Raw genomic sequence first — 19,795 nt, 5'->3', positions numbered from 1 at the left:
CGAAAATATAAGTGATCTACGTAAATTAGCAAAATTTATATTTGAGGCCATGAAAATACGATCCCGCCTCCAATAATTTCAGTGTAGTTATTTTAGTAATTTTCATGTGATTGTGTATATTTATGTATTTTGTTATATTTTATTCTTCCAATAAGTTGTAAACTTACGGAAATAAAAAGAATTGAATTGAATGATCTCTAGGTATCTTGAAACGTCGAAAAACAGCCAGATTTAGTTGACAGATTATACCATTCATTAAATATGACCTAATTTATGCACGTGACCTAGCCAATGTCCTGATCTACATGCAGTACTAAACACAAATTTCAAGATATCAAATCTTTGAACAATTCTTGTTTTCAGCAAAAATAAAAAAGTTTTATTGCTAAAATAGAACAAATACTTAACTAGGTTACTGTGACCTACTTTTTGAATTTTTCAACAGTTTTCTCAACTGAACTTCACAAACCCAATATTTACAGGCAAACAACTGCAAAAAATATTACCTCTATCTAAATATTTAATTATTAGGACTTAAACAATGAAATGTGAATTTTAACCTTTTGACCTTTGAAATTACCATGAGTCCAGAAAAAACGGATATTCTAAATAGCATACAATATGCAGTTGACCCTAATGTATCTTCATATAAAATATTTTGCTTATCGCTGAGTGGCCGTCAAACGGCCTGAAGTGATATATACCCTTCCTTTTACTAAGAAAACAGTTTTTTTTTGTTGACGCCGTGACGTCATAAGGTTGTATTGCACGGATAGCCCACAGGGATCTGAGAATTGGTTACAGTTTATATAATTATGGAACCATCAGAGTGCCCTAAGACCATTTTAGACGTTTTAGAGGTCTAGATAAATAGTCGGTAAACCATCAAAATTTTAATAATTGCTATATAGTATATACATCAGCATAGTCAATTCAATAAGTTATATTTAAAACAGATACAGGTCGTCTTGAAAGACAAAATCATCAAAAACATTGGTGCAGATATTTATATTTTGAATCTAGATGTTATGGAATGTGAGAAGACTAAAAGAAGTGAGCCATTTTTAAAACAATATGACAACCGCTAAAGGATTGATATTTTGTGGCCCAAATAACTAAAGCAAGATAAATAAATTCACTAAAATCACAAGTATTTACAACACATTTTATTATTATATCTTAAATAATTCATCGACTGGACAAAACTCTTTATCTGACTTTGAATTGAAGGTCAAGGCCATGACGTAGTACCAGATGACGAAATAAAGCTATTAGATTCAAGATGTGATAGGAAACACATAATGAATAAAAGTTGCAGGAAGATTAATAACTGAATATAAAGAAAGCATAAGTATCCTGGTGCTACTAGATATCATATTCATCAGGTTATTAGATATCCCCACAGTTCGGTCCGCTATGGTCAATAGGACACACACACAGACCATTGACTCCACACACCCCTCCGTGGTAACAGGTCACTCCGTGACAGGGTCCGGACACTGAAGGTAAAGGATGGTACTTTTTGGTATAAAATTATAAAAGTTATATTCGACTCCATATAAATCTAGTTGTATGATGAATTTATGGCCTAGATTACCGTTACACATGTTTGTGAAGGCATTTAATACGATACCTTCATCCAATCTCATTGAAATGACAATTGTTCTCTCATACAGGTAAACTGGCTTGTCTGATCACATGAGACTGAATTACATAGATACCCATTAATACAGCCTCGTGACGTCACGGCGTCAACAAAATTACTATTTTCACAGTAAAATTTCATTTTTTCCCAGAAATGTGTCTGGTTTTACAAAAAAAAAAAAAAAAAAAAAAAACAACAAACAAACAAAAAAACAACGGGATTTGCGTGGAAATTATCACGCAATTTTCATGTACATGAAGAATTGACTTGCAGTCGCGGTTTTCTTCGAACTTATTTCAAAATGGCGGGATACTGTAGTTTTAAAATTGCAATAAAACGTCGAGGTCAACTTCGCTAGCCAAGGGTATTTTGTCCGATTCTCTTCCTACCACCCTTGGCATATCTCACTTCAAAACCGATGTTTTTGCTTTCGAATTCGGATTGGATGCGGCTAGGTTCAGGCGACCAATGAAAACGTGGCAATGGTATGTCAACAAAACTGAACCGAAGCGATAGTATATTGACCTACATTTGTATATTAAGGCACCAGGCATGCCATGCCTGTCAACATCAACTCCTAACGAAGTCATATTAGTGACTATTCAATCAATTATTAAATGTTGTAGACCGGCTGAATGAACTTCTTTGATACGTTGCTCTCCAAACAGATAGGATTTAGTAAATACGTGCGTGGTTTCCGTTTCACAAAGTTAAGCAATTCAAAGATATACTGCGATATCGTGACAAAATTGGACACTGCAGAACTTAAGCATGGAACACACAAACTGGTGTCCGAACTAAACAAATGTCTCACAAACATGTTAATCTTTGGAATTTAGAATCAGTCGCAAACAACATGCGTGTTTAATGGGGCGCTACCATTTTTCAACCATGCAACAATGATACGAGCTTTTTATTGGTTAAGGGGCGCAACTGCGGTGATCCAACAGGAGGCGCAGTGGGGAACGCCTATTTCGAAGTGAGATATTCCAAGGGAAGCAGGAAGAGAATCGGACTAAATACCCTTAGCTAGCGAAGTTGCGTCGAGGTATGAGAGAAAATACTCTTTTATATGTGGGTAGGAAGACTAGGGATATTGTATTCTCGGCATCACAGAAAGTTGTATAACCCTCCGCAAACCTCGGGTTTTACAACATTTTGTGACCTTCGTGTAGAATATCACTATCCTTCCTTTCCTCATATGAAATAGTCCGATATTCCGGTCTCAATATTCCCGACCTCACCGGGAGTGTTATTACTATGATCATTATAGAACCTGGTATGTGGAGGCTAGCTTGCAGCACATCAAATTTTCCTTACTGTAGAAAAATTACCAATAATAAGATCATGGGGAAGCAGGACCAATTAATATTCCCTAATTTTCAAATTTTTTGCTAAAGTTTCAAAGAGTAGCATTACAGAAGTAAGGTTCTTTAGATTTGTTTCTTTATCTCCCTTATAATTGCATATGGAGAATTTCAAGTTAAGGAATTAGGAACGTTTAAAGGGCCACTACCTTTCCGAAACGGCTTTTAATTTTTAAAATAGGAATGTAAAACGAGATCAATAATTTTGTAGAGTCGCAGAAGTTATTAACTATACGTTTACTAGCACACTTATCATCACCTTCGGAACTGTTTAATTAGAATAAATAAAATGTTAATTTTCATAACGCGGGTCGTTTTATGTTTCCCGCCGTCGTCCTAAATGCCACGCGGTAGTTGACTATGATGCGATCACTGCGCCAGACGGCAAAACAGCGAAATGAATCTCCACTGTTATCGTACATTAGACAGGAAATCTTGCATATGTTTGGTGTTGTAACCTCATCTTAAGCCATCGATATATATTTTCTTTTGTTATTAATGTTTTTAAGAAACCTTTAAATTTTGCTGCGGAAAGGTAGTGGGCCTTTAACAGTGATGGAACTCGAGGCACAATAAAAATGGCTCGTCGTGTCAGAGTTGGAATGTTTTTGGAGATTAGGATTGATTCAAGTAGCATATGATAATCAGCATGAAAAAGGAAAACCTACCTATAGGAAAATAATCCACATTGAAACATCGACTTTCCCCCGGGATGCTGGAAAGACACAATTATTTACATATAATATATGTAAGAATAAATGTGACGACGTAAAACACAAGAGGGAGGTCAAATCCCAACTAAAGTGTGCATGTACAACACGGATAGTTATATACAAATGAGATGAAGTAAAATTGTATTATCAAAAACGTACTAAGGCAGTGAGGTTTTAAAACAGAGTGTGTCTGTGCCTTGTTTACTGGCCGGGGGTGTGAGTGCGACGTCCACAGCACATGACCCGATCACGTGACTGGAGTCAGAATGGAACATGTGAAGGTCATCAGATGGGCCCTGGGTCTGGACCAAAGACGGACTGAAATGTTGATCACAAACATCGGTAAGTACATGTAAAACTGAAATGTTGATCACAAACATCGGTAAGTATATGTAAAACTGAAATGTTGATCACAAACATCGGTAAGTATATGTAAAACTGAAATGTTGATCACAAACATCGGTAAGTATATGTAAAACTGAAATGTTGATCACAAACATCGGTAAGTACATGTAAAACTGAAATGTTGATCACAAACATCGGTAAGTATATGTAAAACTGAAATAATGATAATAAACATCGGTAAGTACATGTAAAATTGAAATGTTGATCACAAACATCAGTAAGTATATGTAAAGTTCTAAGTAGATTTTTACAGGTGTATCGAACAACGGGATCCATACAAAAGAGATCATGGAGAAATCTCAATGCCTTCCTATGATATATCTTTAACAGTCAAATGATAGATGGATTTTTTTTTCAGTTTTTCTCTTTATTTTTCGTTAAAACCTGTGAAAACAATCTCAAAAATTAGTATGTCCAAGAATGGGCTAAATAAAACCTAGATAAGAAATTTGTTTACAATTCCTTGAGTCCTTTCAGACATATAGGTCGAAATTAATGATGGGGCTCTGCTTGCAATCTGAGAATTAGCCATAACAAATTTCAGGTGTCAAAATCCAAGATTGTCTACCATGTTTTCTATTCCTCTCTAAATGCAATAAACACACATCTATAGATGTATAAAACACAAAGTATCAAATATTTTAACGATGTTTAGTACTTTAGAAAAAGTGATGAAAGACTTCATTTTTCAATATTCAAGATCACTACTTGTCGTCCATGTTATTTTCCGATCACAATGTGACATGCATACTAAGGATAACAGAGATCCCAGAGGGATCTTGACGGCCGCAAAACAATGATTTACATCTGACAATGGAAAGACGGGTATTTTCTCTGCTTTTGAAAATTTGAGTACAAACCACATATGAAATTTGGGAACGCTCCCTTCAGTACTTTATGAAAGATAATGGTAACAAACTTCAACTATGAAAATCAATGTCGGCCTATCGTTTATTTTGTTGACCGATCGGTCCCAAAATGCAATATGCACAGCTAGGGTCCTAGGGAAACCTACATATGGAATTTGAGAAAGATCCCTTAAGTCCTTTCTAAGAAATAGCTGTAACAAACTTCAACTAACAAAACCAAAGATGGTAGCCTGTCGGCCACCTTGTTAACTGATAAGTCTCAAAATGAAACATGCGAAACTAGGGTTCTAGGGAAACCTACATATGAAGTTTGAGAAAGTTCCCTTAAGTCCTTTCTGAGAAAGAGCGGCAAGAAGAATTGATAACGGACGGACAGACGAATGGCTTAAAATAACATACAAATGAAATTTGAGAAAGATCATTATAGCATACTCTCAGAAACAGTGGTGACAAACTGTAAATGTCCAAATACAAGATGGCTGCCTGTCGGTCATGTTTTCCCCATACCCTTCAAAAATTCAATATGCATAACTACCAAGCGGAACTTTTTATCGACATTGAAAATGTTCCCTTCATTGCTTTCAGAGAAAAAAGCAGTAACAAACTTTTACTGAAAAAGATCACTGTCAGCTATATTTGTTGTCTGATCGATTCCAAAATATAATGTGCACAACTATGTTCCAAGGGGATCGTACTTATGAATTTTAATAATGATCAATTCAGCTCTGTCTAAAAACATCGGTAACGATTGGGATGGGCGGACAGTCAGACGACGGAAAAAGGCAATTGAAATGACTCATAATGGACAAAAAAGAATAAAAATAATGCAAAACAAAACAACTCACCATTCGTGGTTTAATCCTGGTGACATATGCATGATCACGTGACATGTCTTCCCAGGAGAACATTGTAGAGTGGAGTCAGGCGGAACGGTTGGTTCGATGAAATGTGGCTATACAAAAAATTCAAATATTTGAATAAACGTGCACACATGCCTCTAACAAAACCACTAGAACATGGTGTAAAAATTACGTTTTCCTTATAATTCATTAAAACAGATGTATTATATCAAATTACCGGGATGAAAAATATCTATCATACAATCCTTCGAATTCAATATAATTGAGATAAGGATTGGCTTAAACCGGAACCGCACGGCTGTAACAGACTCGCGTCATACTTTGAAACTAAATATTTCTCAATGGAATTGTGACCGTTACGTCCTATGTGTCCTATATACGACATCTATTTATATTAGTTTGTAGTCAATAGGCCCATTGGTAAACGAAAACATGACATTAAACATACATCCGGGTACAAAAAGAAGATATTGATAGTATACATAGTAGTGCAATCAGATGCTACATGTATGTACATCCCTGATAACATGTTACTAAATATCAACCTTACCATTAACTATGTTACTAAATATCAAACTTACCATTAACTATGTTACTAAATATCCCCTTTACCAATAACTATTATACCAATAACTATGTTACTAAATACTAACATAACTCTAAATACCTTTACCATTAACTATGTTACTAAATACCTTACTATGTTACTAAATACCACCATAACTATGTTACTAAATACCTCTACAAATAACTATGTTACTAAATATCAACCTTACCAATAACTATGTTACTAAATATCCACCTTACCAATAACTATTTTACTAAATATCAACCTTACCAATAAGTATGTTACTAAATATCCTCTTTACCAATAACTATTTTACTAAATATCAACCTTACCAATAACTATGTTACTAAATATCAACCTTACCAATAACTATGTTACTAAATATCAACCTTACCAATAACTATGTTACTAAATATCCACATTACCAATAACTATGTTACTAAATACCTACCTTACCATTAACTATGTTACTAAATATCCACATTACCAATAACTATGTTACTAAATACCTACCTTACCATTAACTATGTTACTAAATACCTACCTTACCAATAACTATGTTACTAAATATCAACCTTACCAATAACTATGTTACTAAATATCCACATTACCAATAACTATGTTACTAAATACCTACCTTACCATTAACTATTTTACTAAATATCCCTTTTACCAATAACTATTTTACTAAATATCCCCTTTACCAATAACTATTTTACTAAATATCCCCTTTACCAATAACTCTGTTACTAGATATCCCCTTTACACATAACTATGTTACTAAATACCTACCTTACCATTAACTATGTTACTAAATATCAACCTTACCAATAACTATGTTACTAAATATCAACCTTACCAATAACTATGTTACTAAATATCCACCTTACCATTAACTATGTTACTAAATATCAACCTTACCAATAACTATGTTACTAAATACCTACCTTACCATTAACTATGTTACTAAATATCCACCTTACCATTAACTATGTTACTAAATATCCCCTTTACCATTAACTATGTTACTAAATATCCCCTTTACCAATAACTATGTTACTAAATATCAACCTTACCATTAACTATGTTACTAAATACCTACCTTACCATTAACTATGTTACTAAATATCCACCTTACCAATAACTATGTTACTAAATATCAACCTTACCAATAGCTATGTTACTAAATACCTACCTTACCAATAACTATGTTACTAAATATCAACCTTACCATTAACTATTTTACTAAATATCCCCTTTACCAATAACTATGTTACTAAATATCCACCTTACCATTAACTATTTTACTAAATATCCACCATACCAATAACTATTTTACTAAATATCCACCTTACCATTAACTATGTTACTAAATATCCCCTTTACCAATAACTATGTTACTAAATATCCCCTTTACCAATAACTCTGTTACTAAATATCCCCTTTACCAATAACTATGTTACTAAATATCCACCTTACCATTAATTATGTTACTAAATATCCACCTTATCAATAACTCTGTTACTAAATATCCACCTTACCAATAACTATGTTACTAAATATCCCCTTTACCAATAACTATTTTACTAAATATCCACCATACCAATAACTATTTTACTAAATATCCACCTTACCATTAACTATGTTACTAAATATCCCCTTTACCAATAACTATGTTACTAAATATCCCCTTTACCAATAACTATGTTACTAAATATCCACCATACCAATAACTATGTTACTAAATATCCCCTTTACCAATAACTCTGTTACTAAATATCCCCTTTACCAATAACTATGTTACTAAATATCCCCTTAACCAATAACTATGTTACTAAATATCCCCTTTACCAATAACTCTGTTACTAAATATCCCCTTTACCATTAACTATGTTACTAAATATCCACCTTACCAAAAACTATGTTACTAAATATCCACCTTATCAATAACTGTTACTAAATATCCACCTTACCAATAACTATGTTACTAAATATCAACCTTGCCAATAGCTATGTTACTAAATACCTACCTTACCAATAACTCTGTTACTAAATATCCCCTTTACCAATAACTATTTTACTAAATATCCCCTTTACCATTAACTATGTTACTAAATATCCACCTTACCATTAACTATGTTACTAAATATCCACCTTATCAATAACTGTTACTAAATATCCACCATACCAATAAATATGTTACTAAATATCCACCTTACCAAAAACGATGTTACTAAATAACTACCTTACCAATAAATATGTTGCTAAATATCCACCATATCAATATATTTACACTTGCTAGGCTTGGTCACTATACGCTAATACTAGCCAATTTTGTTTACCATAACTGCATGGTAACATTGAACTTTGAACTTGCGTATGAAAATGTTCTGTGCAACGTAAAAGGACTTCTTTTTTTTAAAAGAAACACATGGCTTTGTTTACATTTTGACGCAACATTACGTGTATATTGTTGTTTTTCAAAGAATTTTGGAAAAATGTAAATAATATATACATGTTTTATATTAATATATGATTCAAACAATGTTTAAATTAACAATTGTATAAATAAACGGAAAAATATCCCGACCGAGGCGACGTGCTTTCATTTTTGTTAAAAATGATGGGTGTCAAATGTAAACATTACCTCTGTGCCTATGTTCGTCCTACGATCGAGCCTTTGGGGTGGACGGGCGTGAGACCCTCTGATAGAGGTCAGTTATAAACATATCCTCTTGTCTTTGTTCTTTGAGAATTTAATCATTAAAACATGCACCGCTAGTAATCCACGTGTTGACAGTTACGCGTCACCACAAATACATTGTATCCATCGAACACAAGTGAAGTTGTTCCATAGATGGCGATGGATCTAAGCGTAGATTGTATAATCACATGGCTCCGAAGGATGTAATATCGTCAAGTCAGACGACAATCTCAAACAAATTTAGCTACTTGAACCCTGGTGTTTTGACAACTTCGGAAAACTCCAGTGTGTAAGCGTGCGTCAGCCTCGCCTCGCTGCACCGAGTTCACACGTGGCCGTGAACAAATACTTTATGTTATTACGCTATATATGAACTTTTAGCAAAATTGAATACCTATTTAAAGTTCTGATCTGATTAAATAAAAATATCTATGAAATTTACTTTGTTTGTCATGTTTATCTTACACTAAAATATTGAACTTTTTTGTCGTCGCGGATGAATAATTCTACCTTACGTGAAGCGTCATCATTCGCTGTTCAATTGAGTAAGCTCCTCCCACTTTTGACCGACTTTTATTGAATAATTACGTCACTTTCAAATGACAATTTTATTGCATAAAATATAAATAAAAAGTCGTGTGAGTGTAAATATAGGGATTGGATTTCGTTTTTATGTTAACCATGCTTGTATGGAGCAATTCCTCTAAGGATATATTCAATATGGGGCGCTAACGCGCCCCATAGAATATATTCTTAGAGGAATTGCTCCATACAAGCATGGTTAACATAAAAACGAAATCCAATCCCTATAAATATGTTACTGAATATCCACCTTACCAATAACTATCTTACTAAATATCTACCATACCAATAACTGTTACTAGATATCCATCATACCAATAAATATGTTACTAAATATCCACCATACCAATGGCTATGTAACTTAATATCCACCATACCAATAAATATGTTACTAAATATCCACCATACCCATAACTATGTTTCTAAATATCCACCATACTAATAACTGTTAATAAATATCCACCATACCAATAACTGTTACTAAATATTCACCTTACCAATGAATATCTTACTAAATATCCACCATACCAATGAATATCTTACTAAATATCCACCATACCAATGAATATCTTACTAAATATCCACCATACCAATAAATATGCTACTAAATATCCACCTTACCAATAATTATGTTGCTAAATATCCAACACCAATAACTGTTACTAAATATCCACCATACCAATAACTATGTTACTTAATTTCCACCATACCAATAATTATGTTACTAAATATCCACTATACAAATAACTATGTTACTAAATATCCACCATACCAATAAATATGTTACTAAATATTAACCTTACCAATAAATATGTTACTAAATATCCACCATACCAATAAATATGTCACTAAATATCCATCATACCAATAAATATGTTACTAAATATCCACCATACCAATAACTATGTTACTAAATATCCACCATACCCATAACTATGTTTCTAAATATCCACCATACAAATAACTGTTACTAAATATCCACCATACCAATAAATATGTTACTAAATATCCACCATAAAAATAACTGTTACTAAATATCCACCATACAAATAACTGTTACTAAATATCCACCATACAAATAACTGTTACTAAATATCCACCATACCAATAAATATGTTACTAAATATCCACCATAAAAATAACTGTTACTAAATATCCACCATACAAATAACTGTTACTAAATATCCACCATACAAATAACTGTTACTAAATATCCACCATACCAATAAATATGTTACTAAATATCCACCATAAAAATAACTGTTACTAAATATCCACCATACAAATAACTTACTAAATATCCACCATACCAATAACTATGTTTCTAAAATTCCACCATACAAATAACTGTTACTAAATATCCACCATATCAATAACTGTTATTAAATATCCACCTTATCAATAACTGTTACTTAATATCTACCAAACCAATAAATATGTTACTAAATATCCACCATACCAATAACTATGTTACTTAATATCCACCATACAAGTAAGTGTTACTAAATATCCACCATACCAATAGATATGTTACTAAATATCCACCATACCAATAACTGTTACTAAATATCCACCATACCAATAAATGTTACTAAATATCCATCATACCAATAACTGTTACTAAATATCAACCTTAGCAATAACTATGTTACTAAATATCCACCTAACCATTAGCCATATTACTAATATCCACCTTACCAATAAATATGTTACTAAATATCCACCATACCAATAAATATGTCACTAAATATCCACCATACCAATAACTGTTACTAAATATCCACCATACCAATAACTATTACTAAATATACACCATACCAATAACTGTTACTAAATATACACCATACCAATAACTGTTACTAAATATCCACCTTACCAATAAATATGTTACTTAATATCCACCATACCAATAAATATGTTACTAAATATCCACCTTACCAATAAATATGTTACTAAATATCCACCTTACCATTAGCTATGAACATGCCTTTGTTTGATATGGTATTTGGTGCACTAAAATCCAGTATTTGTAAGAACGTAATATTTACCTGATTTGTGTTATGAGGTGCCGAGTCTGAAAATATAACAGCATTGTCAACTCAAGATGGATGATAACATGGGTGTGATCAGACTGGCTCGAAAAGACCTGGTGGTGATTTCTTTGTCATTAAATCAAACGATGAGGTTTTTCGATTGGAAATTCATTTAGAAAACTTAGTCAGATTAGACATTGTTATGTTACTATTGACCATTGGCCAGAGAAGATTTGTTTATCAATCAATTTAGTGAATTAATTAAGATTAACCGTTACCGTATGAACTCCTAAAAATCCGGGAAATAATGACATCAGTGTTTACTGGTATAGTACCGATCAGTGTATGTCGAATATCAAAATAATAATGATAATAAAAACAGAAATAAACGACATTCCCCAGATAGAACCAGAAGGTCTACCTAATATACTCAGAAATAAAAGACATTCCCCAGATAGAACCAGAAGGTCTACCTAATATAGACAGAAATAAACGACATTCCCCAGATAGAACCAGAAGGTCTACCTAATATAGACAGAAATAAACGACATTCCCCAGATAGAACCAGAAGGTCTACCTAATATACACAGAAATAAACGACATTCCCCAGATAGAACCAGAAGGTCTACCTAATATAGACAGAACTAAACGACATTCCCCAGATAGAACCAGAAGGTCTACCCAATATACTGGGAAATAAACGACATTCCCCAGATAGAACCAGAAGGTCTACCTTATATACTCAGAAATAAACGACATTCCCCAGATAGAACCAGAAGGTCTACCTTATATACTCAGAAATAAACGACATTCCCCAGATAGAACCAGAAGGTCTACCTTATATACTCAGAAATAAACGACATTCCCCAGATAGAACCAGAAGGTCTACCCAATATACTGGGAAATAAACGACATTCCCCAGATAGAACCAGAAGGTCTACCCAATATACACAGAAATAAACGACATTCCCCAGATAGAACCAGAAGGTCTACCCAATATACTCAGAAATAAACGACATTCCCCAGATAGAACCAGAAGGTCTACCTTATATACTCAGAAATAAACGACATTCCCCAGATTAAACCAGAAGGTCTACCTTATATACTCAGAAATAAACGACATTCCCCAGATAGAACCAGAAGGTCTACCTTATATACTCAGAAATAAACGACATTCCCCAGATTAAACCAGAAGGTCTACCTTATATACTCAGAAATAAACGACATTCCCCAGATAGAAACAGAAGGTCTACCTTATATACTCAGAAATAAACGACATTCCCCAGATAGAACCAGAAGGTCTACCCAATATACTGGGAAATAAACGACATTCCCCAGATAGAACCAGAAGGTCTACCCAATACACACAGAAATAAAAGACATTCCCCAGATAGAACCAGAAGGTCTACCTAATATACTCAGAAATAAACGACATTCCCCAGATAGAACCAGAAGGTCTACCTAATATAGACAGAAATAAACGACATTACCCAGATAGAACCAGAAGGTCTACCTAATATAGACAGAAATAAACGACATTCCCCAGATAGAACCAGAAGGTCTACCTTATATACACAGAAATAAACGACATTCCCCAGATAGAACCAGAAGGTCTACCTAATATAGACAGAACTAAACGACATTCCCCAGATAGAACCAGAAGGTCTACCCAATATACTGGGAAATAAACGACATTCCCCAGATAGAACCAGAAGGTCTACCTTATATACTCAGAAATAAACGACATTCCCCAGATAGAACCAGAAGGTCTACCTTATATACTCAGAAATAAACGACATTCCCCAGATAGAACCAGAAGGTCTACCTTATATACTCAGAAATAAACGACATTCCCCAGATAGAACCAGAAGGTCTACCCAATATACTCAGAAATAAACGACATTCCCCAGATAGAACCAGAAGGTCTACCCAATATACACAGAAATAAACGACATTCCCCAGATAGAACCAGAAGGTCTACCCAATATACTCAGAAATAAACGACATTCCCCAGATTAAACCAGAAGGTCTACCTTATATACTCAGAAATAAACGACATTCCCAGATAGAACCAGAAGGTCTACTTATATCATCAAACGACATTCCCCAGATAGAACCAGAAGGTCTACCCTATAATCAGAAATAAACGACATTCCCCAGATAGAACCAGAAGGTCTACCTAATATACTCAGAAATAAACGACATTCCCCAGATAGAACCAGAAGGTCTACCAATATACACAGAAATAAACGACATTCCAAGATAAACCAGAAGGTCTACCTTATATACTCAGAAATAAACGACATTCCCCAGATAGAACCAGAAGGTCTACCTTATATACTCAGAAATAAACGACATTCCCCAGATAGAACCAGAAGGTCTACCCAATATACTGGGAAATAAACGACATTCCCCAGATAGAACCAGAAGGTCTACCCAATACACACAGAAATAAAAGACATTCCCCAGATAGAACCAGAAGGTCTACCTAATATACTCAGAAATAAACGACATTCCCCAGATAGAACCAGATGGTCTACATAATCTACTCAGAAATAAACCACATTCCCAGATAGAACCAGAAGGTCTACCAAATATACTCAGAAATAAACGACATTCCCCAGATAGAACCAGAAGGTCTACCCAATATACTGGGAAATAAACGACATTCCCCAGATAGAACCAGAAGGTCTACCCAATATACCCAGAAATAAACGACATTCCCCAGATAGAACCAGAAGGTCTACCCAATATACTGGGAAATAAACGACATTCCCCAGATAGAACCAGAAGGTCTACCCAATATACTCAGAAATAAACGACATTCCCCAGATAGAACCAGAAGATCTACACAATATACTGGGAAATAAACGACATTCCCAAGATAGAACCAGAAGGTCTACCCAATATACACAGAAATAAACGACATTCCCCAGATAGAACCAGAAGGTCTACCCAATATACTCAGAAATAAACGACATTCCCCAGATAGAACCAGAAGGTCTACGTTATATACTCAGAAATAAACGACATTCCCCAGATTGAACCAGAAGGTCTACCCAATATACTGGGAAATAAACGACATTCCCCAGATACAACCAGAAGGTCTACCCAATATACACAGAAATAAACGACATTCCCCAGATAGAACCAGAAGGTCTACGTTATATACTCAGAAATAAACGACATTCCCCAGATAGAACCAGAAGGTCTACGTTATATACTGGGAAATAAACGACATTCCCCAGATAGAACCAGAAGGTCTACCCAATATACTCAGAAATAAACGACATTCCCCAGATTGAACCAGAAGGTCTACCCAATATACTGGGAAATAAACGACATTCCCCAGATAGAACCAGAAGGTCTACCCAATATACTGGGAAATAAACGACATTCCCCAGATAAAACCAGAAGGTCTACCTTATATACTCAGAAATAAACGACATTCCCCAGATAGAACCAGAAGGTCTACGTTATATACTGGGAAATAAACGACATTCCCCAGATAGAACCAGAAGGTCTACCCAATATACACAGAAATAAACGACATTCCCCAGATAGAACCAGAAGGTCTACCTTATATACTCAGAAATAAACGACATTCCCCAGATAGAACCAGAAGGTCTACCCAATATACACAGAAATAAACGACATTCCCCAGATAGAACCAGAAGGTCTACCCAATATACACAGAAATAAACGACATTCCCCAGATAGAACCAGAAGGTCTACCTAATATACTCAGAAATAAACGACATTCCCCAGATAGAACCAGAAGGTCTACGTTATATACTCAGAAATAAACGACATTCCCCAGATAGAACCAGAAGGTCTACCCAATATACACAGAAATAAACGACATTCCCCAGATAGAACCAGAAGGTCTACCCAATATACTGGGAAATAAACGACATTCCCCAGATAGAACCAGAAGGTCTACCCAATATACACAGAAAATAAAACGACATTCCCCAGATAGAACCAGAAGGTCTACCCAATATACTCAGAAATAAACGACATTCCCAGATAGAACCAGAAGGTCTACGTTATATACTCAGAAATAAACGACATTCCCCAGATAGAACCAGAAGGTCTACCCAATATAGTCAGAAATAAACGACATTCCCCAGATAGAACCAGAAGATCTACCCAATATAGTCAGAAATAAACGACATTCCCCAGATAGAACCAGAAGGTCTACCCAATATACACAGAAATAAACGACATTCCCCAGATAGAACCAGAAGGTCTACGTTATATACTCAGAAATAAACGACATTCCCCAGATAGAACCAGAAGGTCTACCCAATATACACAGAAATAAACGACATTCCCCAGATAGAACCAGAAGGTCTACCCAATATACTGGGAAATAAACAACATTCCCCAGATAGAACCAGAAGGTCTACGTTATATACACAGAAATAAACGACATTCCCCAGATAGAACCAGAAGGTCTACGTTATATACACAGAAATAAACGACATTCCCCAGATAGAACCAGAAGGTCTACCCAATATACACAGAAATAAACGACATTCCCCAGATAGAACCAGAAGGTCTACCCAATATACACAGAAATAAACGACATTCCCCAGATAGAACCAGAAGGTCTACGTTATATACTCAGAAATAAACGACATTCCCCAGATAGAACCAGAAGGTCTACCCAATATACACAGAAATAAACGACATTCCCCAGATAGAACCAGAAGGTCTACCCAATATACTGGGAAATAAACGACATTCCCCAGATAGAACCAGAAGGTCTACCCAATATACACAGAAATAAACGACATTCCCCAGATAGAACCAGAAGGTCTACGTTATATACACAGAAATAAACGACATTCCCCAGATAGAACCAGAAGGTCTACCCAATATACACAGAAATAAACGACATTCCCCAGATAGAACCAGAAGGTCTACCCAATATACTGGGAAATAAACGACATTCCCCAGATAGAACCAGAAGGTCTACGTTATATACACAGAAATAAACGACATTCCCCAGATAGAACCAGAAGGTCTACCCAATATACACAGAAATAAACGACATTCCCCAGATAGAACCAGAAGGTCTACCCAATATACTGGGAAATAAACGACATTCCCCAGATAGAACCAGAAGGTCTACCTAATATACACAGAAATAAACGACATTCCCCAGATAGAACCAGAAGGTCTACCCAATATACACAGAAATAAACGACATTCCCCAGATAGAACCAGAAGGTCTACCCAATATACTCAGAAATAAACGACATTCCCCAGATTAAACCAGAAGGTCTACCTTATATACTCAGAAATAAACGACATTCCCCAGATAGAACCAGAAGGTCTACCTTATATACTCAGAAATAAACGACATTCCCCAGATAGAACCAGAAGGTCTACCTTATATACTCAGAAATAAACGACATTCCCCAGATTAAACCAGAAGGTCTACCTTATATACTCAGAAATAAACGACATTCCCCAGATAGAACCAGAAGGTCTACCTTATATACTCAGAAATAAACGACATTCCCCAGATAGAACCAGAAGGTCTACCCAATATACGGAAATAAACGACATTCCCCAGATAGAACCAGAAGGTCTACCCAATATACCCAGAAATAAACGACATTCCCCAGATAGAACCAGAAGGTCTACCCAATATACTGGGAAATAAACGACATTCCCCAGATAGAACCAGAAGGTCTACCCAATATACTCAGAAATAAACGACATTCCCCAGATAGAACCAGAAGATCTACACAATATACTGGGAAATAAACGACATTCCCAAGATAGAACCAGAAGGTCTACCCAATATACTGGGAAATAAACGACATTCCCCAGATAGAACCAGAAGGTCTACCCAATATACTCAGAAATAAACGACATTCCCCAGATAGAACCAGAAGGTCTACGTTATATACTCAGAAATAAACGACATTCCCCAGATTGAACCAGAAGGTCTACCCAATATACTGGGAAATAAACGACATTCCCCAGATAGAACCAGAAGGTCTACCCAATATACACAGAAATAAACGACATTCCCCAGATAGAACCAGAAGGTCTACGTTATATACTCAGAAATAAACGACATTCCCCACATAGAACCAGAAGGTCTACGTTATATACTGGGAAATAAACGACATTCCCCAGATAGAACCAGAAGGTCTACCCAATATACTCAGAAATAAACGACATTCCCCAGATTGAACCAGAAGGTCTACCCAATATACTGGGAAATAAACGACATTCCCCAGATAGAACCAGAAGGTCTACCCAATATACTGGGAAATAAACGACATTCCCCAGATAAAACCAGAAGGTCTACCTTATATACTCAGAAATAAACGACATTCCCCAGATAGAACCAGAAGGTCTACGTTATATACTGGGAAATAAACGACATTCCCCAGATAGAACCAGAAGGTCTACTAAATATACTGGGAAATAAACGACATTCCCCAGATTGAACCAGAAGCTCTACCTTATATACTCAGAAATAAACGACATTCCCCAGATTGAACCAGAAGGTCTACCCAATATACACAGAAATAAACGACATTCCCCAGATAGAACCAGAAGGTCTACCCAATATACACAGAAATAAACGACATTCCCCAGATAGAACCAGAAGGTCTACCTAATATACTCAGAAATAAACGACATTCCCCAGATAGAACCAGAAGGTCTACCTTATATACTCAGAAATAAACGACATTCCCCAGATAGAACCAGAAGGTCTACCTTATATACTCAGAAATAAACGACATTCCCCAGATAGAACCAGAAGGTCTACCCAATATACTGGGAAATAAACGACATTCCCCAGATAGAACCAGAAGGTCTACCCAATATACACAGAAATAAACGACATTCCCCAGATAGAACCAGAAGGTCTACGTTATATACTCAGAAATAAACGACATTCCCCAGATAGAACCAGAAGGTCTACCCAATATAGTCAGAAATAAACGACATTCCCCAGATAGAACCAGAAGATCTACCCAATATAGTCAGAAATAAACGACATTCCCCAGATAGAACCAGAAGGTCTACCCAATATACACAGAAATAAACGACATTCCCCAGATAGAACCAGAAGGTCTACGTTATATACTCAGAAATAAACGACATTCCCCAGATAGAACCAGAAGGTCTACCCAATATACACAGAAATAAACGACATTCCCCAGATAGAACCAGAAGGTCTACCCAATATACTGGGAAATAAACGACATTCCCCAGATAGAACCAGAAGGTCTACGTTATATACACAGAAATAAACGACATTCCCCAGATAGAACCAGAAGGTCTACGTTATATACACAGAAATAAACGACATTCCCCAGATAGAACCAGAAGGTCTACCCAATATACACAGAAATAAACGACATTCCCCAGATAGAACCAGAAGGTCTACCCAATATACACAGAAATAAACGACATTCCCCAGATAGAACCAGAAGGTCTACCCAATATACTGGGAAATAAACGACATTCCCCAGATAGAACCAGAAGGTCTACCCAATATACACAGAAATAAACGACATTCCCCAGATAGAACCAGAAGGTCTACCCAATATACTGGGAAATAAACGACATTCCCCAGATAGAACCAGAAGGTCTACCCAATATACACAGAAATAAACGACATTCCCCAGATAGAACCAGAAGGTCTACCCAATATACACAGAAATAAACGACATTCCCCAGATAGAACCAGAAGGTCTACCCAATATACACAGAAATAAACGACATTCCCCAGATAGAACCAGAAGGTCTACCCAATATACTGGGAAATAAACGACATTCCCCAGATAGAACCAGAAGGTCTACGTTATATACACAGAAATAAACGACATTCCCCAGATAGAACCAGAAGGTCTACCCAATATACACAGAAATAAACGACATTCCCCAGATAGAACCAGAAGGTCTACCCAATATACTGGGAAATAAACGACATTCCCCAGATAGAACCAGAAGGTCTACCTAATATACACAGAAATAAACGACATTCCCCAGATAGAACCAGAAGGTCTA

At 35.4% G+C, this 19,795-nt stretch overlaps 1 protein-coding gene across 2 annotated transcripts in view; it reads right to left on the bottom strand.

Moving 5' to 3' along the window:
- Positions 1-1,151: 1,151 nt before the first annotated feature.
- The window catches only part of LOC138319375 (fibropellin-1-like), a 90,374-nt gene continuing 71,730 nt past the window's right edge, over positions 1,152-19,795 (bottom strand). For both annotated transcript variants that reach the window (XM_069262472.1, XM_069262473.1), the window contains 5 exons: positions 11,762-11,787; positions 5,845-5,951; positions 3,885-4,043; positions 3,681-3,727; positions 1,152-1,499 (listed from right to left, as the gene is read on the bottom strand). In XM_069262472.1, the coding sequence (XP_069118573.1) occupies positions 1,390-1,499; positions 3,681-3,727; positions 3,885-4,043; positions 5,845-5,951; positions 11,762-11,787 (449 nt within the window). In that variant the 3' untranslated portion in view covers positions 1,152-1,389. The remainder of the gene's footprint in view (positions 1,500-3,680; positions 3,728-3,884; positions 4,044-5,844; positions 5,952-11,761; positions 11,788-19,795) is intronic.

This window comes from Argopecten irradians, chromosome 3, assembly GCF_041381155.1.
Source record: "Argopecten irradians isolate NY chromosome 3, Ai_NY, whole genome shotgun sequence".
Taxonomy (NCBI): Eukaryota; Metazoa; Mollusca; class Bivalvia; order Pectinida; family Pectinidae; genus Argopecten; species Argopecten irradians.
The sequence above is the reverse complement of the archived record's forward strand: the minus strand, read 5'-3'. Positions and strand labels throughout refer to the sequence as shown.